This window comes from Lynx canadensis, chromosome E2 (assembly GCF_007474595.2).
Source record: "Lynx canadensis isolate LIC74 chromosome E2, mLynCan4.pri.v2, whole genome shotgun sequence".
Taxonomy (NCBI): domain Eukaryota; kingdom Metazoa; phylum Chordata; class Mammalia; order Carnivora; family Felidae; genus Lynx; species Lynx canadensis.
The window spans coordinates 53254141-53281359 of NC_044317.1; the positions used below are offsets into that span (position 1 = coordinate 53254141).

General features: G+C 52.2%; 2 protein-coding genes across 7 annotated transcripts; one reads left to right on the forward strand and one right to left on the reverse strand.

Annotated features, from left to right (window-relative positions):
- Nucleotides 1-5160: 5160 nt before the first annotated feature.
- CD37 (CD37 molecule) lies at nucleotides 5161-10786 on the forward strand. Of its 4 annotated transcripts, XM_030298130.1 has the most exons (10): nucleotides 5415-5651; nucleotides 5883-5957; nucleotides 6068-6140; nucleotides 7031-7155; nucleotides 7255-7329; nucleotides 7916-8020; nucleotides 8689-8925; nucleotides 9309-9392; nucleotides 10401-10468; nucleotides 10574-10786. In XM_030298130.1, the coding sequence occupies exons 1-10, from the start codon at nucleotides 5589-5591 to the stop codon at nucleotides 10578-10580; spliced, it is 912 nt and encodes a 303-aa protein (XP_030153990.1). In that variant the 5' UTR covers nucleotides 5415-5588; the 3' UTR covers nucleotides 10581-10786. The 4 variants fall into 4 exon arrangements, with proteins under 4 accessions (XP_030153992.1, XP_030153990.1, XP_030153989.1 ...); XM_030298132.1 differs by lacking the exon at nucleotides 5415-5651 and adding an exon at nucleotides 5161-5262 and having other exon boundaries at nucleotides 10401-10786; XM_030298129.1 differs by having other exon boundaries at nucleotides 5416-5651; nucleotides 10401-10786.
- A 156-nt stretch (nucleotides 10787-10942) lies between these two features.
- TEAD2 (TEA domain transcription factor 2) lies at nucleotides 10943-26549 on the reverse strand. Of its 3 annotated transcripts, none has more exons than XM_030298128.1 (13): nucleotides 26528-26549; nucleotides 24608-24845; nucleotides 24162-24226; nucleotides 23678-23740; nucleotides 22443-22454; nucleotides 22111-22218; nucleotides 21967-22025; nucleotides 18740-18804; nucleotides 17569-17717; nucleotides 14599-14772; nucleotides 12875-12997; nucleotides 12000-12152; nucleotides 10943-11561 (listed from the first exon to the last, which is right to left on the reverse strand). In XM_030298128.1, the coding sequence occupies exons 2-13, from the start codon at nucleotides 24837-24839 to the stop codon at nucleotides 11448-11450; spliced, it is 1317 nt and encodes a 438-aa protein (XP_030153988.1). In that variant the 5' UTR covers nucleotides 24840-24845; nucleotides 26528-26549; the 3' UTR covers nucleotides 10943-11447. The 3 variants fall into 3 exon arrangements, with proteins under 3 accessions (XP_030153988.1, XP_030153985.1, XP_030153987.1); XM_030298125.1 differs by having other exon boundaries at nucleotides 12836-12997; XM_030298127.1 differs by lacking the exon at nucleotides 22443-22454 and having other exon boundaries at nucleotides 12836-12997.
- Nucleotides 26550-27219: the final 670 nt, after the last annotated feature.

Sequence of the window (27219 nt, forward strand, 5' to 3'; positions counted from 1 at the left end):
AACAAATTCAGTAAAGTTACAGAATACAAAATCAAAATACAGAAATCAGTTGCATGTCTATACATTAACAACACACTATCTGAAAGAGAAGAAAGCAAAACCATTTACAGCAGCATCAAAATAATAAAATACCTAGGAATAAATTTCAATAAGGAGGTGAAAACTATAAGATACCAATGAAAGAAATCAAAAAAAAAAGAAATGGAAAGACATCCTGTGTTCTTGGCTAGGAAGAATCAATATTGTGAAAATGTCCATAGTATCCAAAGCAACCTACAGACTCAGTGCAATCCCTATCAAAATTCTAGGGGCACCTGAGTGGCTCAGTCGGTTGGGCATCCAACTTTGGCTCGGGTCATGATCTCGCGATTTGTGAGTTCGAGCCCCACGTCGGGCTCTGTGCTGACAGCTCAGAGCCTGGAGCCTGCTTTGGATTCTGTGTCTCCCTCTCTCTCTCTGCCCCTCCCCTGCTCATGCTCTGTCTCTCAATAATAAATAAATGTTAAAAAAAAAAATTTTTTAATTCTATTGGCATTTTTCATGAAGTAGGAAAAACTGTCCCAAAATTTGTACAGAACTACAAAAGACCTCAAAATAGCCAAAAAGAGCGGTGCCTGGGTGTCTCAGTCAGTTGAGAGTCCAGCTTCAGCTCGTGGCATGATCTTATGGTTCATAGGTTCAAGTCCCACATCGGGCTCTCTGTGGTCAGCACGGAGCCTACTTTGGATCCTATGTCCCCCTCTCTCTCTTCCCCTCCCTCACTCGCACTCTTGCTCTCTCAAAAGTAAATAACCAAAAACCATAAAATACCTAGGAATAGGGGCGCCTGGGTGGCTCAGTCGGTTGGGCGTCCAACTTCGGCTCAGGTCATGATCTCACGGTTTGTGGGTTCGAGGCCCACATCAGGCTCTGTGCTGACGGCTCAGGGCCTGGAGCCTGCCTCGGATTCCGTGGCTCCCTCTCTCTCTGCCCCTGCCCTACTCACACTCTGTTTCTCCCTCTCTCTCAAAAATAAATAAACATAAAAAAAAATTTTAATATCTAGGAATAAACATAACCAAAGAGGTGAAAAATCTATACACTGAAAATTTCTACACTGTGTATAGAAAAATCTATACACAGAGAAAGGTAATGAAAGAAGTTCAAGAAGATACCAAAAAATGGAAAAATATTCCATGCTCCTGGATTGGAAGAACAAACATTGTTAAAATGCCGATACTACCCAAAGCAATATACATATTCAATGCAATCCCTATCAAAATAACACCAGCATTCTTCACAGCACTAGAACAAACAATCTTAAATTTGTATGGAAGCAAAAAGACCCTGAATAGCCAAAGCAATCTTGAAAAAGAAAACCAAAGCTGGAGGCATCACAATCCCGGATTTCAAGATGTATTACAAAGCTGTAATCATTACGAGTATGGTACTGGCACAAAAAACAGACACTCAGATCAATGGAACAGAATAGAGAACCCAGAAATGGACCCACAGATGTATGGCCAACTAATCTTTGACAGAACAGGAAAGAATATCCAACGGAATAAAGACAGTCTCTTTAGCAAATGGTGCTGGGAAAACTGGACAGCAACATGCAGAAAATGAACCTGGACCACTTTCTTACACCATACACCAAAAATAAACCAAAATGGATGAAAGACCTAAATGTAAGACAGGAAGCCATCAAAATCCTAGAGGAGAAAACAGACAAAAACCTCTTTGACCTCAGCCACAGCAACTTCTTACTCAACATGTCTTCAGAGGCAAGGGGAAACAAAAGCAAAAATGAACTATTGGGACCTCATCAAAATAAAAAGCTTCTGCACAGTGAAGGAAACAATCAGCAAAACTAAAAGGCAACCGACAGAATGGGAGAAGATACTTGCAAATGACGTATCAGATAAAGGATTAGTATCCAAAATCTATAAAGAACTTATCAAACTCAACACCCAAAAACAAAGAATCCAGTGAAGAAATGGGCAAAAGACATGAATAGATACTTCTCCAAAAAAGACATCCAGATGGCCAACCAACACATGAAAAAATGCTCAACATCACTCATCATCAGGGAAATACAGATCAAAACCACAATGAGATACCACCTTACACCTGTCAGAATGGCTAACATTAACAACTCAGGCAACAACAGATGTTGGCAAAGATGCAGAGAAAGAGGATCTCTTTTGCATTGTTAATGGGAATGCAAACTGGTGCAGCCACTCTGGAAAACAGTATGGAAGTTCCTCAAAAAACTAAAAGTAGAACTACCCTATGACCCAGCAATTGCACTACTAGGCATTTATCCAAGGGATACATACAGGTGTGCTGTTTCGAAGGGACATATGCACCCCCATGTTTACAGCAGCACTATCAACGATAGCCAAAATATGGGAAGAGCCCAAATGTCCATCGATGGATGAATGGATAAAGAAGATGTGGTATGTATATATATATATATATATATATATATATATATATATATATATACATACATACACACACATACATATACATATATATATGTGTGTATATATATATATATATATATATATATACACACACACATACATACACAATGGAGTATTACTCAGCAATCAAAAAGAATGAAATCTTGCCATTTACAACTACACGGATGAAACTGGAGAGTATTATGCTAAGCGAAATTAGTCAGAGAAAGACAAATATCACATGACTCCACTGATACGAGGAATTTAAGATACTAAACAGATGAACATAAGGGAAGGGAAGCAAAACTAATATAAAAACAGGGAGGGGGACAAAACATAAGAGACTCTTAAATATGGAGAACAAACAGAGGGTTACTGGAGGGGTTGTGGGAGGGAGGATGGGCTAAATGGGTAAGGGGCACTAAGGAATCTACTCCTGAAATCATTTTTGCACTATATGCTAACTAACTTGGATATAAATTAAACAATTAATTAATTAATTAATTTAGAAAAGGTAAATAACAACAGTAAAAAGGAAAAAGAAATAGCCAAAAGAATATTGAGAAAGAAGAACAAAGTTGGAGGCATCACACTTCTTGGTTTCAAACTATATGACAAAATTATAGTAATCAAAACAAATGGTATAGGATGCCTGGATGGCTCAGTCAGTTAAGTGCTGACTCTTGATTTCAGCTCAGTCATGATCTCACGGTTTGTGGGATGGAGCCCCATGTAGGGCTCCACACTGGGCATGGAGCCTGCTTAGGCTTCTCTCTCTCTCTCTCTCTCTCTCTCTCTCTCTCTCTCTGGCCCTCCCCCACTGGTGCACATTCTCTGTCTCTCAAAATAAATAAATAAACTTAAAAAAATGGTATACAAACAGGCACATAAACCAATGTAATAAGGAAGTATACCCACACATATAAGGTCAACTATATATATACATATATATATCCATCCTACCATTTACAACATGGATGAACCTGGAGGGCATTATGCTAAGTGAAATTAGCCAGACAGAGAAAGACTTCATGGTATCATTGAAATGTGGAATCTTATTTTTTTTTTCAACGTTTATTTATTTTTGAGACAGAGAGAGACAGAGCATGAACAGGGGAGGGGCAGAGACAGAGGGAGACACAGAATCTGAAACAGGCTGCAGGCTCTGAGCGGTCAGCACAGAGCCCGATGCGGGGCTCGAACTCACAGGCCGTGAGATCATGACCTGAGCCGAAGTCGGACGCCTAACCGACCAAGCCACCCAGGCGCCCCCTTTTTTTTTTTTTTTTTCAACGTTTATTTATTTTTGAGACAGAGAGAGACAGAACATGAACAGGGGAGGGGCAGAGACAGAGGGAGTGGAATCTTATTTTAAAAACGGGGCAGGGGGAGGGGCGCCTGGGTGGCTCCGTAGGTTGAGCATCCGACTTCAGCTCAGGTCATGATCTCCTGGTTTGTGGGTTCGAGCCCCGCATCGGGCTCTGTGCTGACAGCTCAGAGCCTGGAGCCTGCTTCTGATTCTGTGTCCCCCCCTCCCCTCTGCCCTTTCCCCGCCTGCACTCTGTCTCTCTCTGCCTCTCAAAAATAAAGAAACATAATTTAAAAAATTTAAAAAACAGGGCAGGGGGAGAATTTCATAGAAACAGAGAATAGAGTCCTGACCATCACGCTCTGGGGAATAGGGGAAATGGGGGGATGTGGATCAAAGGGTACAGACTTTCAGTTAAAAGAATACATTCAGGGGTGCCTTGGGGGCTCAGTTGGTTAAGCATCTGACTCTTGATTTCACTCAGGTCATGATCTCAAGGTTCATGAGGTCGAGCTCCACATAGGGTTCTGTGCTGGCAACATGGAGCCTGTTTAGGATTCTCTCTCCCTCTCCCTCTGCCCCTCCCCTGCTCGCTCTCGCTCGCTCTCTCTCTCTCTCTCTCTCTCTCTCTCTCACTCTCACTCTCTCTCAAGTAAATAAACATAAAAAAAAAAAGAATACATTCTGAGGATCTAATATACAGGATGGCGATTATAGATAATTACCCAGTATTGTAAACTGGAAAGTTGCTGAGAATACCTATTAAGTGTTCTCACCACCACCAAAAAAATAAAAATAGTTAACTATGTGAGATGATCAAAATGTTATCCTGATCTTGACAATCATTCCACAATGCATATGTAGATCAAATCATCATGTTGGACACTTGAAATAACATACAATTGCAATTGTCAATTATCCCTCAATAACACTGGAAAGAGAAAAAGAAAGTCCAGAGCCAAAAATCAGAATACTATTAACAATTGATTTTTGGTAACATTAATAAGAAAATAAATTGCATTTGGAGCCTTAAAAAAAAAAATGGTAGATGAGATCTCTCAGAAAGAGAGGGTGTTAGGTCTCTAAGAGGGGCGGGTTTCCCAGGGCCTGGATGGACGTCAAGAGGTAGGAACATCCCCAACGGTGGAAATCCGATTTGACAAGAGTGGGGGCCAACAGGAGAGACTACAGAGGCTGGAGACCATCAAGTACAGCAGACCTCGATCTAACTGCCAAGGTCACAGATTCAATCCGGACTCCTCCCCAGCCTCACCCTGCTGGGGCCCCACTGCAGAAGCAGGAAGTACTGCAGAGACCCAGCTTCCTCTCTGGGTGTTTTGGCACAGCCAGGCCACCCCCTCACTCCCAGGGACCTTCCCACGTGGGGCACTGAAGCACTTTCACTTCCCCCAGGTGCCCAGCCCCTTCCCCAGCATATGGGAACAGCGTGGTGTACATTTGTTGTCAAGAACCGGATGCAGACTCTGAGAGAGAGGCCATGACAAGGTGCGGGGATGGGGCATAAGCAGAGAAAAGACAGGCATGAGAAGGGGCCAGAAACCCAGAGAGGGAGAAGGTAGATGCGGGGAAGGTGAGGTGGGAGGTGTTGGGGGAGGGACACCAGAGACCCAGAGAGAGGACAGAGACCCAGAGAAGGGAGGACCAGAGACAGAGGGCCAGGAAGAGGGGACAGAGATGGCAAAGCTTAGCAGGCAGTGAGGTCAGAGTGTCTGTGAGGTCGGCTGCTGTCCAGGGCTGGCCTGGGGCCCCGGGGCCCAGAGTAGGTGGGTGCAAGTAGATCAGGAGTCCCTGCGGGTCCCCCAGCCTGAGCCATGGAGACCTGGGAGGAACTACCCAACGTGTCCTCGGTGCCCACAAATCCCAAGGCCCCTCAGGTACTGGTGTGTGTCTGAGTGGGGCAGATGAGGGCGACAGGGGCCCAGATAGACGAGAAAGCCATCTCGAGGGTGTAGAGGGAGGGGGCGGGGCTCCACCTCTGGAACTTCCTCTTTCTCGGTGTTCTTCCTTTCTCCCTCCCCCTCTCTCACAGCCTCTTTCTGCCCTTCTCCTCCACTGCTAACACCTCTTCTGTTCGGTCCCTCCCCTCTGGCTGCCCACCCCTCTAGGCGAAGATGTCGGCCCAGGACAGCTGCCTCAGCCTCATCAAGTACCTCCTCTTCGTTTTCAACCTCTTCTTCTTCGTGAGTTGCCACATGGCTACCCAGCCCAGGCCCCAGCCCCTGCCACAGCCACCTGACCTGATATCCCCCCCTCCTTTGCCCACCGCCATATTCTCATCTCCTCCCTCCAGGTCCTAGGCAGCCTTATTTTCTGCTTTGGCATCTGGATACTCATTGACAAGACCAGCTTCGTGTCCTTTGTAGGTGAGGGGGCCAGGGCTCCTGGGAGGGGCCTCCTGGAGCAAGTGTGGCCCGGTCTGCCCCTAAGTGACATCCCGGGGTCTCCCTTGTCCCAGACTCTGCTTCACAGCCTGCCCGCTGCTCTTAGTCTCAGTGCCTTCCTCTGGCAAATGAGTTGTGCATATGAATACTAATAAAAATGATAATAGCCATTTCTCAGGCACTTCCTACGTGTTAGATGTAGTGCAGATCCTTATCAGATCCTCCCACAAACCTTCCCCTCTCTTGAGGTTCAGGGAGGGGACGTCACTTACTGGCTGTCACGCAGCAAGGAAATGGAAGAGCTGATATAACAATAATAATAATAATAATAGTAGGAAAATAATAATGGAGTAATAGTCGAAATACTGATAGCTCACGTTTAATAAGTGTGTGCCCTGTACTGAGGACTGCGTTGAGCGCATGCCTCCCATGTGTCCCTGAAAATAGCACTCAGAAATAGATATCATGCACCCCTACCCCTTGGGAGGTCTAAGTGACAGATGTACTGCCAAGTGATGGGACTGAAACTTTTGGGGGTGAGGAGGGGCTGAAGGAGGAAAGAGAGACTGAGAGCAAGAGGGAGAGACTATGACCAGGGAGAAAGGAACAGAGATCCAGAGAGAAGGGAACAGAGACCTAGAGAGGGTGTTGAGGGGACGGTGACTCAGGAGGAACAGAGTGCCAGAGAGAGGGGTAGATAGCATCCCAGAAGGAGAGGAACAGAGACCCAACATGTGGCAGGGACAGACACGCAGAGAAAGAGCCCCCCCCCCCAATACTCCTCCCCAGTTGAGTGGCTGCATGGGTGGGGAATGGGGCTACCTGGGGCTGTGAGCACCGTGCCCAATGTCACTGCCTCTCACCTCCCCCAGGCCTGTCCTTCATGCCCCTGCAGATCTGGTCCAAGGCCCTGGCCATCTCAGGAATTCTCACCATGGGTCTTGCTCTCCTGGGCTGTGTGGGGGCCCTGAAGGAGCTCCGCTGCCTGCTGGGCCTGGTGAGTGACCTCCCCACACCCCCCTCCAATAGAGCCCCACATCCAAGGAAGGGGCTCAGCCTGATCTCCCCCACTCTGCTGCCCCCCCCCCCCCCCCAGTATTTTGGGATACTGCTGCTCCTGTTTGCCATGCAGATCACGCTAGGAATCCTCATCTCCACTCAGCGGACCCGGGTGAGCTTGGCTTCCCCTCCCCCCACCCCTCCCAAGCTCCTGTGGGGGACGGGGGGGGGGGGGGTGGAGGGAGGGGGCTGAAAAAGACAGAAACAAAGGTAGACAAGAGCTGACATGGACAAAGAAATAATAGTGACAGGCAGAGGCAGACGGAAAAACATAGGGACACAGAGACAGACACAAAGAAGATAGAGATGAGGTGAGTCGAAGGAAGACTCAACGACGAGGATGACAGGCATAGCAAGGAAGGGACATAGAGGAAGGAAGAAAGGAGGAAGAAAGACATAGCAAGAGAGAGATCCAAAGGGAAATAGAAAAACAAAAACAGGCGGAGAAAGAAGAGGCTCCAAGAAAGAGGCAGAGACCTAATGAGAGATCGTGGGAGACAGTGGGAGAAACAAAGACATGATAGGCAGAGATTTTAAGGAACAAATACATAGCTAGCCATTGGGTGAGAAATCGAGACCAACTTAAGACGCTCGGGGACCTCATGGGACTGAGAAAGCCCAGAAGAGGCTGGAGTGGGTCGGGGCAAATTGGGGGTGGGGAAGCGCGTGGGGATCCGGCCTCACTCTTAGCCTCTTAGCTGGAGCGGAGGGTGAAGGATATCGTGATGGAGACAATCCAACGCTACCACGCGCACCCAGAGGAGTCGGCGGCGGAGGAGAGCTGGGACTACGTGCAGTTCCAGGTGGGTGAGCCCCCCCTACCCGGACGTGCATCCTTCCCTGTAGGTCTGGGACTCTGATAGCCCTGTCCCCTGTCCCAGGGAGACTCCGCCCCGACCAAGCCGGGGCGCCCAGCTCCAGGACCCTAAGGGTAACCCTATCCATCCACCCTACCTACTGCGTGGCCCCGTCCCCACATGGCCACTCGACTGACTCCTGTGCGGTCGTTTCCCCCAGCTCCCAGACCCTGGAGAGGCTCTGATTTGTGCCCTGATAAGAATTCGCCCTCAGCCCCAAGGCCCTAGCGTGACCCCACTCCCTAACCCTGAGTGACTCTGGCCCTCACAGGACCCGGCCCACGTGAGACTCCACTCTGGCCACTCTCGTGGCCCTGACCTCCCATCCACCTGTTCCCCACCTCAGGTTGAATTGCACCGCCCACCCAATCTTCCATCCACAGCGTGATTCTGCAGCTCCTCCCACAGCCCCATGTCACCCGTGATTGGTCTCCACCAACCCCAAGTTCTTCTAACGTCCCCAAGCCTAGCCCGCGTGTGGTCCATCACCTACACCCATTACTTGGCCCTCTGCTCCCCAACATGACCTCATGCACACCACCCAGTCCCCTGAACGCCCAAATCATTTTGAATCCCTCCAGTCCACGTCTCTCTGACTCTTGTCCCTCTTCTAGCTGCGCTGCTGCGGCTGGAACTCTCCTCGGGACTGGTTCAGTATCCCCAGCCTCAGCAGCAACGAGTCAGAGGTGCACCGCGTGCCCTGCTCCTGCTATAATTCATCGGCGAGCAACGACTCCGCCATCTTCGAGAAACTCTCCTTCCCCCAGTTCAGCCGGCTGGGACCACTGGCGCGGCCCCGCCACAGTACAGACCTTTGCCTGGTCCCTGCAAACAGCGATATCTACAGCGAGGTGGGCAGGGTTTGGAGCCCGCTAGGAAGGGGAGGGGCCGGTGAGGGGGTAGAGCTGTTGGGAGGGGTTTGCTCCCCAGGAGGCGGGGCCGCAGGACCTGGGAGGAGTCTGCAAGTAGGGTGGGGCTACGAGAAAGCGGCACAGCAGGAGGGGTGGAGCTCCCCAGAAGGGGCGTGGTCTGCGGGGGGCGGGGCCTAAAAGAAAAAGCATGGCTGAAAGGAGGGTTGGACCGGACGAGGTGGAGACTAGAGAACCCTAGTAACTAGGGATGCGGGGTGGTGCCTGAAAGAGGGGTGAGGGCTGGACTAAGGAAAACAGTGTGCACGGGGTTGAGGGAGAATCCCAGAGAGGACCCTACCTTTAACCTTTCCCTATATCCCTAGGGCTGCGCGCGGAGCCTCCAGAAGTGGTTGCACAACAACCTCATCTCCATAGTAGGCATTTGTCTGGGCGTCGGTCTACTTGAGGTAATTTGGTCCCGCCCCTATTTGCGATTAGCCCTACAATCCCTAGATGGCTCCGCCCCCAAATTGCGCGCCTTCCCATTCTCCGGGAAAGGTGCAGGCGTGATAGAGCTTCAGCCAATCCAGGCTCTTCTGCCTCACCGCACAAGACCTATCTTCTGTGAGCCCTGATTGGTTGTGCGCAGGGAGTAGGCGTTCCCGCCTCCCTGGGCGTTCTAGCGCTCTGCTCTTAGCTGCAATATTCCTCCCTTTTCCCTGCAGGTGAGTGTGGCGGGGCTGAGCCTGCTACTACTGCGTAGGGCGCTCTGCCGGGAGCGCCAGCTGCAGGTGCCGGACGCCTATGGTTCGAGCCCCGGGCTTGGTCCCAGGGCTGATGGCGGAGGCGGCGGGCGCTGTGGTGTGCTGAGCAGCAGCGGGCGTAGCGGCGGTCTCTGGGGTGGCTGGGGCATGGCGGACGCCTGTCCCAACTGGGGGGGCAAGTCCCCACAGGTCAAGCTGCCCATGGCCCTGGGGCCCTGGCCGCTTTGGGATCAAGACGAGGAACAACCTGAGAACGGGAGCGTGGAGGTGGAGGTCGAGGTGGAACTAGCGGCCGAGGGAGAGGGGGAGACAGATGAGCCTCCGGAATAAAGTACCCTGGGCTATCTCCGGATCGCACTCCTTCCCAGACTCCAAACCTGCGCTAGACGCAGCTGGGCACCTCTACCCCACCCTATTCTTCTTCCCATCCTCCCTCTCTCTCCCTCGCGTCTTTAGTAACTAACCCCAAGCCTCCAAATTCCCATCCCTGATCCCATCTTTCACAACCTGGCCCAGCTCTCCCTCTAGCCCCACCCACCTTCTACTCCCTTCTCCGCCCCCCATGACCGCGCCCCCAACCCAAATCTCCTTGCTTTATTTTTATCCCCTGGCCCCACCCCTTTTTCTCCCTCGGGACCCCCATCCTCCCTACCCCCATCACCCTCGCCAACATCCCCTGGACCTCTCTGACCAGGTCTCCTTTCTCTATAGCTCAGCTTCATGACGCTCTCCATATTCCTGTGCAGAAACCTGGACCAAGTCTACGACCGGCTTGCTCGGTACCTCTAGGCCCCGCCCTTCCCAAAGCCCCGCCCTGACCCCTTCAAGTGCCCCAGAGGCTTCCCTGTGGTGTGTAAATATTTGTTCAACCCCTTTCGCCCCAGCCATTGAGTCCTCAACCTCCTCATTTCCCCGGGGACCCAGATGTCTGCCTGCCCATCTGCTGTCACCTCTCCCGCGGGACCTGAGGCTTCTGGTCACCAGCTTCCTGCCCCCAAAGATACCTCATTTCCTTGCCTCATGTGTTGGCCTACCGCACCTCCCACAGGATTATTTTTCGCCCAAACCCCAAATAAATCCCCTGCGTTTTGGTAAAATAGTTTTATCCTCTGTCAAAACACGAACCAACACACTTTGCGGGTGAGGGGAGGCAACACAGCATAGCCCACGTCTTATTTAGAAGAGAGGATGAGATTAAAAGACTCACCCCACTGCTTGCCCAGCTGAGAAAAAGTCACAACCCTAATACCCACTTATAAATATCTCTTGTTATATTAAAAAAAATATTTCCAGGGCCCACCTGGCTCTGCTCCGGCACAGAAAGGGTTAACCTTCAATATTCGATCTTGATCTTAAGGTCACAGGGTGAGGGTGGTAAGGAGAGGCAGGTTGGGAAGAAAGGGAGATGGGGGTGTGCTGAAAGACACAGGGACAAACCATATCAAAGCCCCCCCCCCCCCTTCAAAACATCCAGAACCAAGTTGGGGGAGGGCACCTGTTAAGAGACTGAGAAACCAGTGCTATACCTCAGGGTTGTCTCACTCCTGTCCCCAGTTCCCATGCTCTGGAGTGACCTGTCCTTTCAGACACCACTGTGAAGTCCCAATATCAGGATCCAACCTTCCAGCTTGCCACCCAGCTTTGTAAGGTCCCCTCTAACAGGGATCAGCACCCCCTCCCCAAATAAGCATGAAGAAAGCTGGGGGTCCTTCCTGGAAGGAGGGTATTCCGGGCATGAGCCACTTTTGGGGTCCCCTTTCAGTCCCTGACCAGACGGTAAATGTGGTGCTGGGCCCCCCGCTCGCTGGTGGAGACCTCAAAGACGTAGGCAGTGCAGAGCAGCAGCTCCTGGGTGTCTCGGTTTGTTACCACCTGCCAAGGAGGCCAAGAGAAAGGGTTTATGCAAAAAACAAAAACAGAACAAAGAGGGAGACTGGGGACCACTGTGCCCTCCCCAAGGTGCCATGGAATACCCAGGGAAGAGGTCCCCACCTTATCACATTCCCCAGGGAGTAGGGAGAAGGGATGCCTGACATGTCAGTTTCTTCATTCGAGTGTTGGCAGTGAGGAGACTCACATGAGGTGGCATATCAGAGGTAAAGGAGTCCCACCGGATCATGTTCCCTGAGCTAAGGTTAGGTTCCCTATGGAGGAGGTCCCTTAAACTGAGGATCCACCACGGGATGTCCTCGAGGTCAGTTTCCCCCATGAGGAGGGATCCCCCTGTGTCAGGTCCCCAGGCTGAGGGTCTGTCGTGGGCACTCCCCACCACATCAGCGCCCCAACTCCGGCCCAGCCCCAGTGCATCACCTGGAGGATGGTGAAGTTCTCCAGGACACTGTTCATCATATAGCGCTCGGGCAGCTGCCGAAGTTTGTGCAAGAAATTCACCAGGTACTCACACATGGGTGAGCGCAGCAGGCGGTACACAAACCTCCCGTCCTCCAGCTGGGCACGCTCCGTCTGAACCAGGATGGGGGCGCAGAGTAGGGAGGACGGTGACTGAGAGACACAGGGGTCACCCCAGGAACTGAGCCCCACTCTGTGCCTCTCCGATGCCATGCCCACTCCCCACTGCGGTCATTTTACCATTGCTCCATCCATGGTGACCCGAGATGGGACCTGAACCCTCAGGTATCCAACTTGGGATCACTGAGCCTGCAAACCAGGGACCCCTCCAGCCTCTCAAAACTGTGCTCTGAAGCCTCAATGACCTCTGAACTGCACTAACCTCCAGGCCCTCAGATACCCTCACATCCTCCAAAGACCCCTCCACCAGGTCTCCAGACTCTATATGACCTCTGAGTTCAAGACCCCTCAAGTCCTCAGCAATCCCTAAGTGTGGCCCCTGAACCTCCTTGCCCTGCAGATTCCCCCATATCCCTAAGAACCTTCTGAATCTTAGCAACTATAAATCTCTGTACCACATGTAACCTTTGAGCCTTCAAAGTAACCCCTACATGCAACTTTGGATTTCAGTATTAGCTCCCAGCCCGTGCATTAAGTCCCCAAAGAGAATAAAACACTCTCCCACCCCCCCACCCCCACCCCACCACACAGACACTCAAGTGCATGAGCTATTGCACCCCCAAAGTGCCAGGTGGCTGGGTGCTCACCCGCCCGGACTTCTATCCCTCCAGCCTCACCTCCACCTTCTCCACCACCTGCTTGCCAAAGGAGCAGACCTTGGAGGAACAGGTGAGGGTCATGTGCTCCAGGCTCTCGTACTGGCTGCTCACTCCATAGAAACCACCACTGCTGCCGCCGGCCCCTACCTCTTCGCCACTAGGGCCCCAGTTCAGGTCCGCCTGGGGGATGGGGAGGCAGGCACAGGTGAGTTGGAGAGGAAGTTCCCTGTAAATGGTGGGGACGCCTCTAAAATGGGAACTCTGCCCCATGGCCTGGTTCCCCCCCATAGCCCTGCATTTGCCCACCTCTCCTCCTTAGCATTCAAGGTCCCTGCTTCTCCATGAGCCTGTTTCTGGAACACACCCACCCTTCCATCAGTATGAGAGAAGTCTGGCTTCCTAAAATGGTCCAATAACTCTCTCTCCAATAACTCCACCCCCAACAAAGGAGCCCTGGAATTCAACTTTCTTCTCTTGGAGGCCCCAACTCAAGAGGTCAGCCCCTTCCAAACCTCCGGTTACTATGGAGCCAGCTACTCCCTAGCAACCAGAAACTCCCTCACAGAGGGAGTTGCTTCATGGCCCTGGGTGCTAAGGCAAGTGGCTACTCCCTAGCAAAGGGGCCTGGGGAAGCCAGACTCCTTTCCAGAACACTCTCCCAGGCCCTTTCAGCCAATCCTCAGCTAAGGGGGCAGACAGTCCATTAATTAGGCCAAGTAGAGCCCAACGAAGCCTAAAACCTCATCACACCAGTGGCCTGAGTTCCTTGGGCACCTTTTTGGGAAGCACACCTCTTCCTCTTCCTAACCTTAGCTGCTGACCTGACCAGGTCACTCTCTGAGGTGGTTTAGTCCTCTCCTCAGGGCCCTGACTCCATCCATCACCCTGACAATGGCTACTCCCAGCCTTCCCAGCCACACCCCTGCATCCCTTCAGCTGCTGGGCTTCCTAGGGATCGTTCTCCTGATCTGGGACCTGATAAGGCCTGTCTCAAGTCCTAACACGTCTAAGACCTCGGCAGCACATCCCCAGAGCCGCCTTGGGCCACTACACACTAGAACACTTTATAATCACACAAAGCTCATGAACTTCAAGCCCTCGGCAGGCTTCCTTCTAGGAAACTAGATCCATGCCACAGCTCTGGTTAACAAGAGTTAACACCCCCTAAACATCCACGATGTTTATTGGGCCCCTATAACATCAGCCATTATAGTGAACACCAAACCAAGTGGGCCTAAGAAAGACCCAAGATGGACCCTCTTATTCATGATTACATACATAGCACTTGGCATAGGGCCTATATATAGTAAGTGCTCAATAAATGACTGTTAAATAAATAAATGCCTTCACAAAGCCCCTTCCAGTTCCATCGGTCGCTTCCTCAAGACCATTCTCTAATAACAGGGTCTGCTAGGGTCTGTCCTCTGTTTAGAGACCAAATTCCATGACTCTTATTTGCTAAGGGACGGGAACCATTCCTTAGCAACAAGGCTTCACGTGGTCAGGTGGGGTGCAGGGAAGTCTGGAAAGTTGCAAGCCAATCCCTAAGTCCACATCAGTCACACCACTGGTTGTGGCAAAGTCTAGTGGGACCCGGGGAGGTCCAAGTCCTCTCCCTACGCCTGCACTGGTCCTATCCATTCCTGGCCTGGGGATAAAATTCCTCTGTGTTCCTTGTTACAAGGGGGCTGACACTCTGAGCCATGAGGCCTGAGCTTGTCTCCCTTAGAGCCAGAGGCCATATGACTTGTGAGCACTTTTGTTTTGGTGGCAGAACTCACCCAGAACTTGACCAGGAAGAAGGCGTGAGGGGGCCCGCGATCGTACAACTCCCGCAGGCCACCCTTTTTCTCAGGGAATTTGTCATAGATCTGCCGGACGTCCACACTCTCGAGGGGGGGCGCTCCAGGGCTGGGGCAGTGCTGGCTGATGTGTACGAACAGGTGCCTCTGGTACTGAGAAGGGTCGGCCATGAATGAGGAGTGACAGATGCTCACTTGCTCAAGCCCATCCCATACTGTACCCCCAGCAACCACTAGCTGTTTCACACCGTCCACCCAGATGCTGGGCCTGACTCCCCAGAACTGTCACCATTCCCTGCTGCCCCCCAATATTTCAGTCCCCAAGCCCTGTCCCCTGCTCTCCATCCCCACTGCCCTGTCCTCTCCCACTCTCACCCCAGCCTCCTCCCTGGCCTCCCAGCCTCCAATCTCTACTCTCCAGGTCATCCCTTACAGACTCCCAGAGCCCTGGACCTCCCCTGCTCACAACCCTTCCGTGGCTCCCCAGAGCACCCAGGACAAAGCCCACACCCCCCAACCTGGAGGCTCTCACAAATAGATGCTCACAAATGTTCAGTCAATGGATGGAAAAATGGATGCATGGATGGATAGAATCCACACAGCCCAGATCAAGACTCCCCATCTCTCCATTCTTATCACTTCTTATCCATATTCTGAAATTCTCCTACCTTCCCCCATCTTCTCTTTCAATACAAGTCTTCCCTCCATCTGCTAAGGCCCAAGCCTATGCAAATCTACCTCTTCCTGAAAGCCTCACTTGATCAATCAGATGGGACCTCTCTTTTCTATGGTTCCCCATCACACTCAGGAGAAAGTCTGGGTCCCTTAGCTTGGCAATGCCACGTCCTCCAGAACCAGCACCTGCCCACCTGTCGGCAGCCTCACCAGCCCCCCCCCCCATATTCAATTATTTGTTTTCCTGAGAACTTCATGCTGTTTCTGGAACATAAAGTTCTGCACGTGGTATACTCCCAGGTAACCCTCAAAGCCCAACTGAACTGTTGTCATCTCAAGGAAGCCTTCACTAACTTCCCAGGCAGAATGACTCCTTTGTACACCCACAAAAACTTGAGCCTCCCCTATCCCAGCACATATTCATTATGTAACAGACATCTCCTGAGAGACCTACTGTGTGGGCACTATTCTGGCCCCTAGGGCTACCAGGCAAAATTTCTGGCCTCATGGAGTCCGCTGGCAAAGACAGAAAATTTTAGGGGTCCCTGGCTGGCTCAGTCGGTACAGCATGTGACTCTTGGGGTTATAAGTTTGAGCCTCATGTTGGGTGTAGAGATTACTTCAAAATAAACTCTTTAGGGGCGCCTGGGTGGCTTGGTCGGTTAAGTGTCCGACTGCAGCTCAGGTCATGATATCACGGTCCGTGAGTTCGAGCCCCGCGTCGGGCTCTGTGCTGACAGCTCAGAGCCTGGAGCCTGTTTCAGATTCTGTGTCTCCCTCTCTCTCTGCCCCTCCCCTGTTCATGCTCTGTCTCTCTCTGTCTCAAAACTAAATAAACGTTAAAAAAATTTTAAAAATAAAAATAAAAAAATAAACTCTTTAAAAAAATAGCTTAAGAGAAAGAAAGAAAAATTTAAAACTCAACCCACAGATAATATAAATCTCAGAGAGTGACAACTTCTTTGAAAAAAATTCCCAAAAATCACAGTAAGAGGGTCAAGAGTGATGGCAGCTGGTATTTTCCATGAAGTGGTCTGGGAAAGCCAATCTGAGAAGGCAAGCAAAGGCCTGAGTGAATGGAGGGAGAATGTGGGAACCATCTGAGGAAAACATATTCCAGGTGGCAAGAATAGCAGATGCAAAGGTCCTGAGGCAGGAGTGGGCCTGGTGTGTTTGAGAAAGAGCATGGAAGCCAGTGTGGCTAGAGCACAGTGGGCAAGGGTATGAGGGCAGGAGATGAGGACAGAGCAGGAATGGGGGTCAGATTGTGCACAGCCCTGTGGGCAACTGAGAGGACTTTAGCCTTTGCTCAAAGTGAGATGGGAGGGTTTCAACCTGACCTAACTTGGGTTTTACAGGACCACCATACACAGCAATTGGTGTTTATTTGGCTGTAGCAGAGACTACTATGTGTTCACAAACCCCTGTTCCTTTTCACGCAGCAAAACTACACTTCCCAGACTCCTTTGCAGTTAGGTGTGGCCACATGACTAAATTCTGGCCAATGGGATGCGAGCAGAACCTGATAGTTGCCACTTCCAAACCAGATCCATAAAACCTCCTGCACAATTCTTGAGTCTCTCCCTTCCACCATCTGCTGGCCAGATGCAGGGAATCCAGCAGCAGATGCTGAAGCCCTAGAAAATGTCAGAACCACAAAATGGAAGGAGCCTGGAATTTCCCGAAATCACTGTGTGGAAGCCTCCTACTGGACACCTACATGGAAATGTTACAGGAGAGAGAAACTTCTAGGATGTTCATTCCCTGAGGGTTTCGGGTTATTTCTTCTAACAGTCAGCCCACCCTGACTAATATGGCATCTGTCTCCATCCTAGGCCAGGAAAAGCTCAGGCCTAGAAACAAGACCTGCCTTTCCAGGTTCCCAGGGTCCACCACAAAGCCTGGCACACAGCAGGCACTCAAAAATGTTTCCCGAGTGAACACGCAACGGCCTGGGGAGTTTCTCTGAGCAACCTAACCATGACCCCCCATGACCATCCAGTCCCTCCACGCTAGTGGTTCTCAAAGTGTGGTCTCCAGACCAGCAGCATCAACAAATGCCTGGGAGAGGGTTAGAAATGCAAATTCTCAAGCCCCACGCCAGACTCTACCGCATCAGAATTTGAAGGTGGAGCCCAGCAGTCTGTGTGTCCACAAGCCCTCCATGTTATTCTGATACCTGCTAAAGTTTGAGAACCACGGTGTTATGCTTTCCCTCCCTATAACTCTCTGCATTCCAACCCCCGCCAGTGACTATTCTAAAATTGCACTCACAGAGTCGACTGCATCCGGCGGTTCCACAAAGGCTGAGAACTCTACCAGCTGCAATCGGGCAGTGCCCAGGGCCCGAGCCTGCCAGGCTGGGGGTGACGGGGCAGGTGGGGGCAGGGCAGGGGGTGAGAGGGCTTGAGGGGGCTCGTACCCTAGAGAAAGAGAAAAGAAAAGAACAACAAAAATTGCTAACATGTATTAAACACATCAAGCATTCTTCTCTCTTGCCTGCCTCCGCTTAGAAGCTAAAAAAGCTACATACTCACTTTCCCAGCCTCCCTTGCAACTAGAGATGGCCATGTGACACAGTCCTGGCCAATGAGACGTTAGGGGAAATCTGCTGAGGGGCTTCTGAGAAGGAGTTTCTTCCTGAATGAAAAAGACAGAACTTTGGGAGGAGAAAGCTTTTGGCCCCGGTCAAGTGCTGCTTGAGACACGATGCCTGGAATCACAACAGCCATCTTGGGACAATAAGAGGCCAAAGGACCTATAGAGATGCCAGGTCTGATATTGCTGAGCTGCTGAGCACCCCACCTCCAGACTCCTTGTTAGGTGAAATCATTAAAGCCTTTATTACTTAAGGCACTATTAACTTGGGCATTCTGTTACTTGCAGCCAAAAGCATTTCGAATTGATGAATCTGTGGAACCTGAGAGTTCTCTTTCACCAGTGTGAGTTCTTAGGACCATAGCATCATGGACTTCCAGAAGCCGTCTTTCTTGCCAGGTGGGCAGAGCCTGCCTGGGAATGAAGCCACCACACACCACAGGGGAAAGCAGGACCAAGCAAATCTGACACTACCACTTGAGCCCCTGGATCCAGCCATGCCTGAAGCCACAACTCCTGAAATATCAGTTACCTAGGCCAACAAACTCTTTTTTTTTTTTCTTTTTCTTTGTGTCATCGAGCGTGATTTGAGTGTCTGCCACTTGCAGCTGGAACAATCTTGACTAATACACCTCCTCAACGTCCTTTAGGTAGCAAGTGGCAGAACACAAACCCAGCGTCTCCGGATTCAGAGGCCACGATATGAACCACTACAAATTCTATCACTCATCTTTCCTCAGACCTGGACCTATACAGAAATGCGTTTCCTGATTAATGGAAGGGGAAGGAAAGGCAGCTGGGATTGAGGAGAGCGGGGAGACAAGGAAGGTGGAGAGCAGACTCTTACCTGGGAGGTCAGTAGATGGGGGGGTCAGTGACAACGAGAACGGCGTCTGTGAGAATGGCTTCACACTGAGGGAGAAAGGAAGCTGGGGGTCAGCAAAGTAGAAAGATGGTAACTATACAGGCTAATGTTTACTCGGGGACACCAAAAGCCAGACCCTATAGTAGCATGTTATGGGCAAGAGTTCACTGAATCGGGGCCCCTGGGTGGCTCGGTCGGTTAAGCATCTGACTTCAGCTCCGGCCATGATCTTGCGGCTCGTGGATTCGAGCCCCACATCAGGCTCTCTTCTGTCAGCTCAGAGCCCACTTCAGATCCTCTGCCTCCCTCTCTCTCTCTGCCCCTCCCCAGCTCGCTCAAGCTCTCTCTCTCTCTCTCTCAAAAACAAATAAACATTAAAAAAAAAAAAAAAAAAGAGAGAGAGTTCACTGAATCCTCACAGCCCCCGAGAGCCTGGAGTCTGCCTCAGATTCTGTGTCTCCCTCTCTCATGCCCCTTCCCCGCTCTCGCTCTCTCTCTCTCTCTCTCAAAAATAAACACACATGAAGAAATGGGAAATGTGGAGAAAGAGGAGGGTGAGGGTCAGGAGGGTAGGAGAAAACGACCAACGGTCAGGAGATGGGACATCAGTCCAAAGTCTGGGGTGAGGAAGCAGCGCCACAAAATCTAAAGGAGTGCTGTCCGATAGAACTTTCCACGATGACAGACATGCTCTACATCTGCCCTGTCCAATATGGTAGCCCCCAGGCACACGTTGCTGCTGAGCAGGTGACTCATGACTACTGAGCGCGAATGTGGCTAGAGTGCCTGAGGGACTGACTTTTTTCATTTAATTTAACTTTAATTAACTGAAGATTCAGTAACAGGCTGTGGCTAGTGACTGTAGTATCTGACAGAACAGCTCTAGAAACCAATTACCTATGGGTAGCTGAGAAGATGATGGTGAGATTGAAAGGTCAGAGGTCATGGAGACTACACTTGGGGTCAAAGGTCAGTAAGCGGTCACGAGTCAAAAAGACCAGCAGCACCTGGCGGGCTCAGTCAGCAGAGCATACAATTCTTGATCTCGGGGTTGTGGGTTCGAGCCCCACATTGGGTGTAGAGATCACTTAAAAATAAAATCTTGAAAAAATAATAAAAATAGGGACTCAGTCGGCTAAGCGTCTGACTCTTGATTTCAACTCAATTGTAATCTCACAGCCGTGAAATCGAGCCCCGCATCCAGCTCTCCACTGACAACTTGAGATTCTCTCTCTCTCTCTCTCTCTCTCTCTCTCTGCCCCTCCCCCACTCGCTCTCAAGCACACACACTCTCTCTCTCAAAAACAAATACATAAACACTTAAAAAAAATAAAAATTCTTAAATTTTTTTTAAAAGTCCAGGGGCACCTGGGTGGCTCAGTAGGTTGAGTGTCTGACTTCAGGTCACAATCTCACAGTTCATGAGTTCAAGCCCGGCATCAGGCTCTGTGCTGACAGCTCAGAGCCTGGAGCCTGCTTCGGATTCTGTGTCTCCCTCGCTCTCTGCCCCTCCCCCGCCCACCCTCTGTCTCTCTCTCTCTCTCTCTCTCTCTCTCTCTCAAAAATAAACATTAAAAAAATTTTTTTTAATAAATAAATAATTTAAAAAGTCAAAAGACCCGAATCAGAAAGACACAAACTCCAGGGACCTTCAGATCTCGACTCCCAGGGCCCTTGGCCCAGTACTCATCATCCCAATTCTGAAATCTCAACTCCAGTACCCTACCCACTGACTTCATCTCTTGTCATCAGGGCTGCTGGCCACATGCCACCCCTTCAGAGTGGCCCTTCTTGACACCTGTCTAAATAGAGCACATACACCTTGCTTTACTTCCTGCACTTATTCCTTTCGCAGGAATGCTTATTTGTTTACGTGTTTACTGTCGGTCTCCTCCCCTCTCCAAACACGTCAGCTCCATGAAGGCAGGGACTCTGTCTCACTTATGTAATGCTGTGTCCCAATCTAAACGGAGGACCAGGCACTTAACAGGTGCTCAATAAACATCTGACTGGCCGGCGGCTTAATACCTTCTCTCATTTCCTGGAACTCACCAGACCTCAGGATCTTGGCACATGCTGTTTTCACTGCCTAAAATATTCCCAACCCCCCTTCTTCACCTGGTTAAGTCCTACTCTGCCTTCAACGTTATCTCCTCAGAGAAACCCCCAGAACTCTCTTCCTCAACCCAGAACCTGTTGCAGTCCTCTGCACCATATCACATACTCTTCGATTCTGTGTTTAGGCAGGTGATGAGTTCGTTAACATTTGTCTCCCCGTTGACTATCAGCTCCCCTAACGGTGGGAACCCAGTGCCGACCCACCCCTCCTTCCAGCTCAGCCCCCTTCCCGCAAATCTGCAGTTCCTTCAGCCCAGGGGACCTGTCCTGATCTTTTCCAGGGTCCCAGCACCTCCCCAGGGAACTCTCCGTGGAGCCCAGATGCCACAGCATGGCACTTCACTCGCTCTGGCAACACCCTCAACACCACTCGTCACTGTCCTGAGGCCACAATGCCCCACCAACACCCAGCTTCGATCCACTGGCTCCTCTCTGGGCTGAAAACTGCACTTCCCATGAGTCTCTGGGGCCTGTTTCTATTCGGCTAGGCTGGAAACACATCCCCTCACCCTTAGGGCTCTCTCAGGGCTAAAATAGACATTCCCATGTACTTTGGGGACCTATTTTCTTCCTTTCGACTCTGAGAGAAGACTCCTGCTCTCCCCTCAGGCCCAAGAACACCTCTGTGGGATGGGAACAAGCCTACCCATGAGCCTCTGGGGCCCAGACAATCTCACTGGGATGCCATTATCCCCGTGGACATCCTCCTGGCCCCACACATTCATCCAGTCCCACACTGAGCTCCTTTCTTCCCCAAACCTGCCCCTGCCCCAGGACACATATCTCCGGACTGTGCCACCAACCCCAGTCACCAGCAAGACCCCAGGCACGGTCCTTTCCTCTGGCCCTTGGCTCCCAGCCCATGAGGCCCCAGCCCCACCCCTCCTCCTGACTCTGTCTGTCCTGTCCCCCTTCGCTATGCCAGCTCAGGCCTCATCCTATTCTCCAGACCATCACACAGCCTCCTCTCTGGGAAGCTAGCTGCAGAATCCGTGCTCACAAAGGAGTTGGGAGCTGGAAGGTGGGGTAAGAAAGGTCTGTGTGGAGGAAACAGGCCTGGGGGATGCTGACCCAGAACAGAAAGTACTCACTCTGGAACATTCCAGGGGGACCCAGAGCCCCCTGACCAAAATTGGAAAAGCTCAGAGGCCTGAAAAAGAGACAAAAGAAGGAGGTCAGTCAGTCAGTCCCCTTTTGAAACAGCAGCCCCACCCCTCCCACAATCCCTAAGCCACCTGAGGACCAGCAGGACCCAGTTTGGCCTGCAGGGAAGGTGCTGAGATGAGCTGGGCTGAGGACATGGTGGCCATTGTCTGGAAAGCCTTGTCCTTGGAAACCTGGTCCTGGAGGAGAAGTTGGGGGTCCACATTAATGGGGAGTCCCAGTCGACACAGCAGGGGTAGGTCAATGCCAGGGAAGGGCAAGCAAGGGGAGAGGCAGAGTTGGGGAGTCAAGGCGATTGGGGGAGGGCACAAATCCTTCTTCCTACAGCCCTCTGCCCCTCCTGGCCCCCTCAGGAATGTCTGGGGGAAAGGAGCGGAGGGGTAGGATGGGCAGGGGCACTTACCACATTCAAGGCCTGCCCGTGGGGGTGGGGGAGGGTGCCAAAGGAGGAAAGAAAACATGACTTAGGAAGTGAGGCCTGAGTTCTCACCTTCCTGCCCTCTCAATCCCTATAGCTCCACCACCCTGAGCTGAAAAATGGGAGGAAGGGGGAGCAAGGATGAATATGGAACAGGAAGGAGAGAGGGCCAGGCCTTGAGGGGGAAAGGGGCTCCTATACCCAGAATATAAGACAGTACACAGCATGAGGGTTTCTAGGTCAAGAAAGAGCCGGAAGTCAAGGTTTCCGGATATGCAGGCAACAGGAAATGAGAATTTCAGACCCCGAGGGAATAGGCAGCGAACATTCCCTAGCTTGGACAGGATAGAGACAGGACAGCGAGGTCCAGAAAAGACCAGAAGTGAAGATTTTTTTTTTAGACCTGGAGAGAAAGGAGAGGGAGGCTTCTGGGTACAAAAAAAAGGAACAGGAAGTGGTGGTCCCCAAATCCAAAGGAAGAGGCGCAAACAAAATAAAACAAAACCAAACCCCTCACACCCAGAGGAGGAGAACACGAGGGTCTCAGGCCAAGAGGGAAGCGGAAATCCAGAGAATGAAGAAAAGGGATGTGAATATCTCCAAACAAAATGAAGATTTCTGGACACGGAAACAATAGGCAGGCCAGCCAGGGACCAAAAAAATGGGAAGATGAACCAGAAGGAGACGAAGAGGAGGTTCTCATAGCACAAGATGGGAAGGGGGGACCATCAGGAGGAGAGGAGAGGGAGGGCGAAGATTGCAGTAGCCAGAGGAGAGGCCTGACACCCTATCCTTCTTGCCTGCCCTCAGCTAAATCTCTGTTCCCCTCTCTCTACGAATCTCTTCCCCACCCAGGGCTTCTATCCACCCCCCTGGCTGGGCCATGAACCCCCCACCCTGGATCTCTACTTCCTCAATCTGTCTACCTCTCTGTGTGACTCTGTCCCCATCTCTGGTTCTCTGTTACCCACTCTGGGTCTCCCTGTCCCCCTTTCTCTGGATTTCTGTTGACCTCTCTCTCTGGGTCTCTGTCTCCCTCTCTCTGAACCTCTGTCCCTCTTTCTCTTTCTCTCTGGGTCCCCTCTTTCTGATCCTCTGTCCCCCATTCTCTGGGTCTCTGCCCCCCCTCCCTTGGTCTCTGTCCCCCTCTCTCTGGGTTTCTGTCCCCCTCTCTCAGGGTCTCAGTCCCCTTCGCTCTGGGTGTCTGCCTTAGTCTATACCTTGAGCTTGGACTGGATTTCCCTTGATTTCCTTCGAGCCAGAACCTGGATGTGGCTAGAGACCTGCGGGGAGTGACAAAGAAGTGGACTCAGGCCACCGCCACTTGCCTCTTGCACGCCCTCTCCCTTCCCACCCTCCGGGTGCCCCCCGGAGCTACCAGAACATGGAAGATGACAAACACACAGAACCCGGTAGCTGTGGCAGGTGCTTGCTGACACAGATGTGTCCACAGAGGCTGGTCTCTTCTCATTAACCCTACTCATCTTCCCCAGACCCAGCAAATCCGGTCCAGCTCCCTCTCTAACACACTGGGAAGAAATCCATACCAAAATAGGCACAGTACAGCAAACTAACAGAGGTGCCAGCCAGGACAGACAAAAGCACACGAACCAGATCCTTCTCGAACCTGAACCCACCCATGGTCGGATGGCCCCAAGAAGACAAGCCCGCCCCAGAGAGAAGCCCACACGTCAGTCCTGAGACCTGTTTGCGGGTTCGGGTCTTCCCTGTTCTCAGCTTGATGTAGCGGGCAATCAGTTCATTCCGACCTGAAGAGTCAAAGATGGGACAGGGTTAGACCTTCGCGGGACTTCCCAACAAACAGGGCACCAGGGAAGGGGACAGAAGCAATGGCTGCCAGCTGGGATGGCTGTGTGGAAGAGGCGTTACCGCCTCAGGCTTTAGAGCCAGACCCGCCTGGGTTCAAATCCCAGCTTCTCCGCCTACTGGTTCTGTGACCTATGGCAAATCACTGAACCTTTCTGTGCCTCAGTTTCCTCCTTTGTGCAAACCGCGATGCCGGCTCCTGCCTGAGTCCCTGTGAGCATACAATGTGCTTGGACCTTAACGCCATTTAAGGCTCCAGAAATGTTGGTCATGATCTGTATTAATCAGTGGGGGCCAAGGACAAAACAGAGGGGTGGACTCACCATACATCTTGCCTTCATCAGACAGGATGATTTTCCGCCGGCCACATGGTGGGTAGATCGCCAGGGCCTCCTGGAAGCTCTGCTCGATGTCTGGACTCCACACGCCTTCTGCGTCTGGGCCCCCATCTCCCCCAGCCCCCTCGCTGCCGCCGGTGCCCTCCTCACTTCCTTCCTCACTTCCTGTCCAGCCACTGCCATCGTCCAGGGGGGCCCCAGCCCGGGGTTCCCCCATCTGGGCCTGGAGGAACACAGAGCTCAGCAAGGTTCCCCAACCACCCCAGAGAGCCTTCAGGGCTGGGAGGGCTGGGAGTTCAGATTGCTGGGTCTGAGGGAGGCGAGGGCTGGGCGCCTGGATTTCTGGGTCTGAGGGAAGCTGGGAGCCGGGATCCCTACGTCCTGCAGAAAGGGGCTGGATTTCTGGGGAAGCTTAGGGGTGAGGGTGAGAGTGTCCTCTGTGTTTCCAGGGGAGCCTGGGTTGTGGCGAAGTCTTGAAGACCCCAGAGTAGGGCCTAGGGCCCATGAGGGCCGAACCTTTGGGTAGGGATTACTGGTTTCAAGAAGACAGGAGTCGGGGCCTAGCTGCAGGGAACCCGGGTGTGGATGAGATCTTCTCAGTCCCATCCCAAGAACAGGTGCTAGGATGTGGACAGCAGCTGCTAGAAAAGAAGGAGGGGCCTAGGCCATAGTAAGATGGGGGGGGGGGGGCGGTGTCCAGAGAGGGGAACAGAGATCCAGTGAGAGGGACAGAGACCCAGAGAGCATGAGACAGAGTCCCAGAGAGGGGGAAACAGAGATCCAGTGGGGGGGTGGGGGTGGGGGGGAGACACCCAGAGAGAGAGCAGATAGAGACCCAGAGAAAGAGGGGGACAGACCCAGAGAGGAGGGGACAGAGACCCAGAGAGAGGCGAGACAGAAACTCAGGGCAGAGACTCAAGCCGAGACCAGGAAAGACCCACAGAACCACAAACTGGGGGGCAGGGGCGCCCTGCCATCAGGAGAGCCAGAACAAAGGGCCCCGGCGTCCCCTCCCCCAGTTTCCCACAACCCCCATCAGGGGAGGGGCTGGCCGGCGAGGGCGCCTCCCCTCTGGCCCCCGGCCCCGCCCCTTCCCTCCCCTCCCCCTGCGCCTTGGGCTCGGATCCAACTCAAGTTCCCAGTGACTTTCCGGAGGCCAGGAACAGGGAAAAACTTTTTCCAATACAGTCAGATCCCGCCTCCCAGGCGGCTCCACGTCTTCCACAGTTTTCCCAGGACCCCAGAGTCCAGGCTCCCATCCCCCTCCTCCCTCGGACCCTGAAGCCCAGGCCGAGACAAAGACCCCAGGCCGAGCCCAGTGGCGCTGAGGCGTTCAGGACCCCCGTAGGCCAAAATCCTAGCCCAGCTCTCCCCCATGTGGCCAGACAAAGGGACGGAGGAGCCGGGTAAGAAAGGTCCCCACTAGTTTCCCGCCCCAGGCCCTAAACTTCGGAAGAGGCAAGACTGAAGATCCAGAAAGCACTGTAGCCCGCCCTATGCCACCCCGGGGGCCTCCTTTCTCCATTAGGAGGACCAGGCGCCCGCAAATGACACACGGAAACCAATTCGGTCAGAAACACGCACGGGGTCCTTTCTCACTTCAAAACCACATCGCCGCATACACTCACACCCCCCAGACACACCCGCCAAAGTCCCCGGCCCTCACCCACTCCCGAGCGCGCAATCCCAGACTCAGACCCATCACCAGACACCCCAACTCCGGCGAAAGTTCCAACACCTCACTAAGACTCGGTCACAAGCGCAAACTCGGGGCCCCGGGCAAAAAGAGGGCGGCAAGCAATTCTGAGACGGTCCCACAAACACCTCAACTCATAACCCGTAGCTTCCCACCCCAACTCACACACCCCAAAGCTGGATCCCCGACTCCCGCCGGAGCCTTCCTACCTCCCGGCCTGGGGCTGGGGAGCCGCGGGCGGGCGGGGCGCTGCGAGGGAGAAAGTTGCCCGGGAGCTTTGTTTGGGAAAAGTGGGAGGGACCGGAGGGGGGGGGGCGGGCCCGGGCGCCGGACACAGGGAAGAGGGATCCGACGGTGACAGTTCGCAGGAGGATTTTTGCTTTGGCAAAGGAGAGGTGAAGTCTAGCTTGGGCCCAGTAGGAACTTCAGGCTTCAGATGCTTGCATCCCTGGGAGAGGTGACGGATGGGGGATCCGGACTCCTAGGTCTCGGAGAGGAGGTTGACGGGGGCCAAGAAACCTGGGTGTGAGGGAGGAGGAGTCTGGGGGCCTCGACTTTTGGCTACCACCCCCCAGTGTATTTGTGTGTTGGGGACGTGGAAGTGATAAGAACACAAAAGAATCTTTTCTCTTCAGCCTTAAGTATATCTGCGGTATGTGAGATGGATTTTTGATTGATTGCTAGGACACCCGGGTTTCCTTGTGACTTCAGCAGAGTTAAAGAGGTGGGCAAGAGTACTGGGAGTTTATTGGAGATGCAGACTCTTGCTCCACACACACTAATGGACCAAGCCCGGGAGAGACCCTCGGTGCCTGAGCGGAGAGGAGCTAGGGTCCGGCCTCCTGCGTCCTTTAAAGGTGAGGTGTTGGATGTTCACGTTCAGGGAACTAGAGGGACCTGT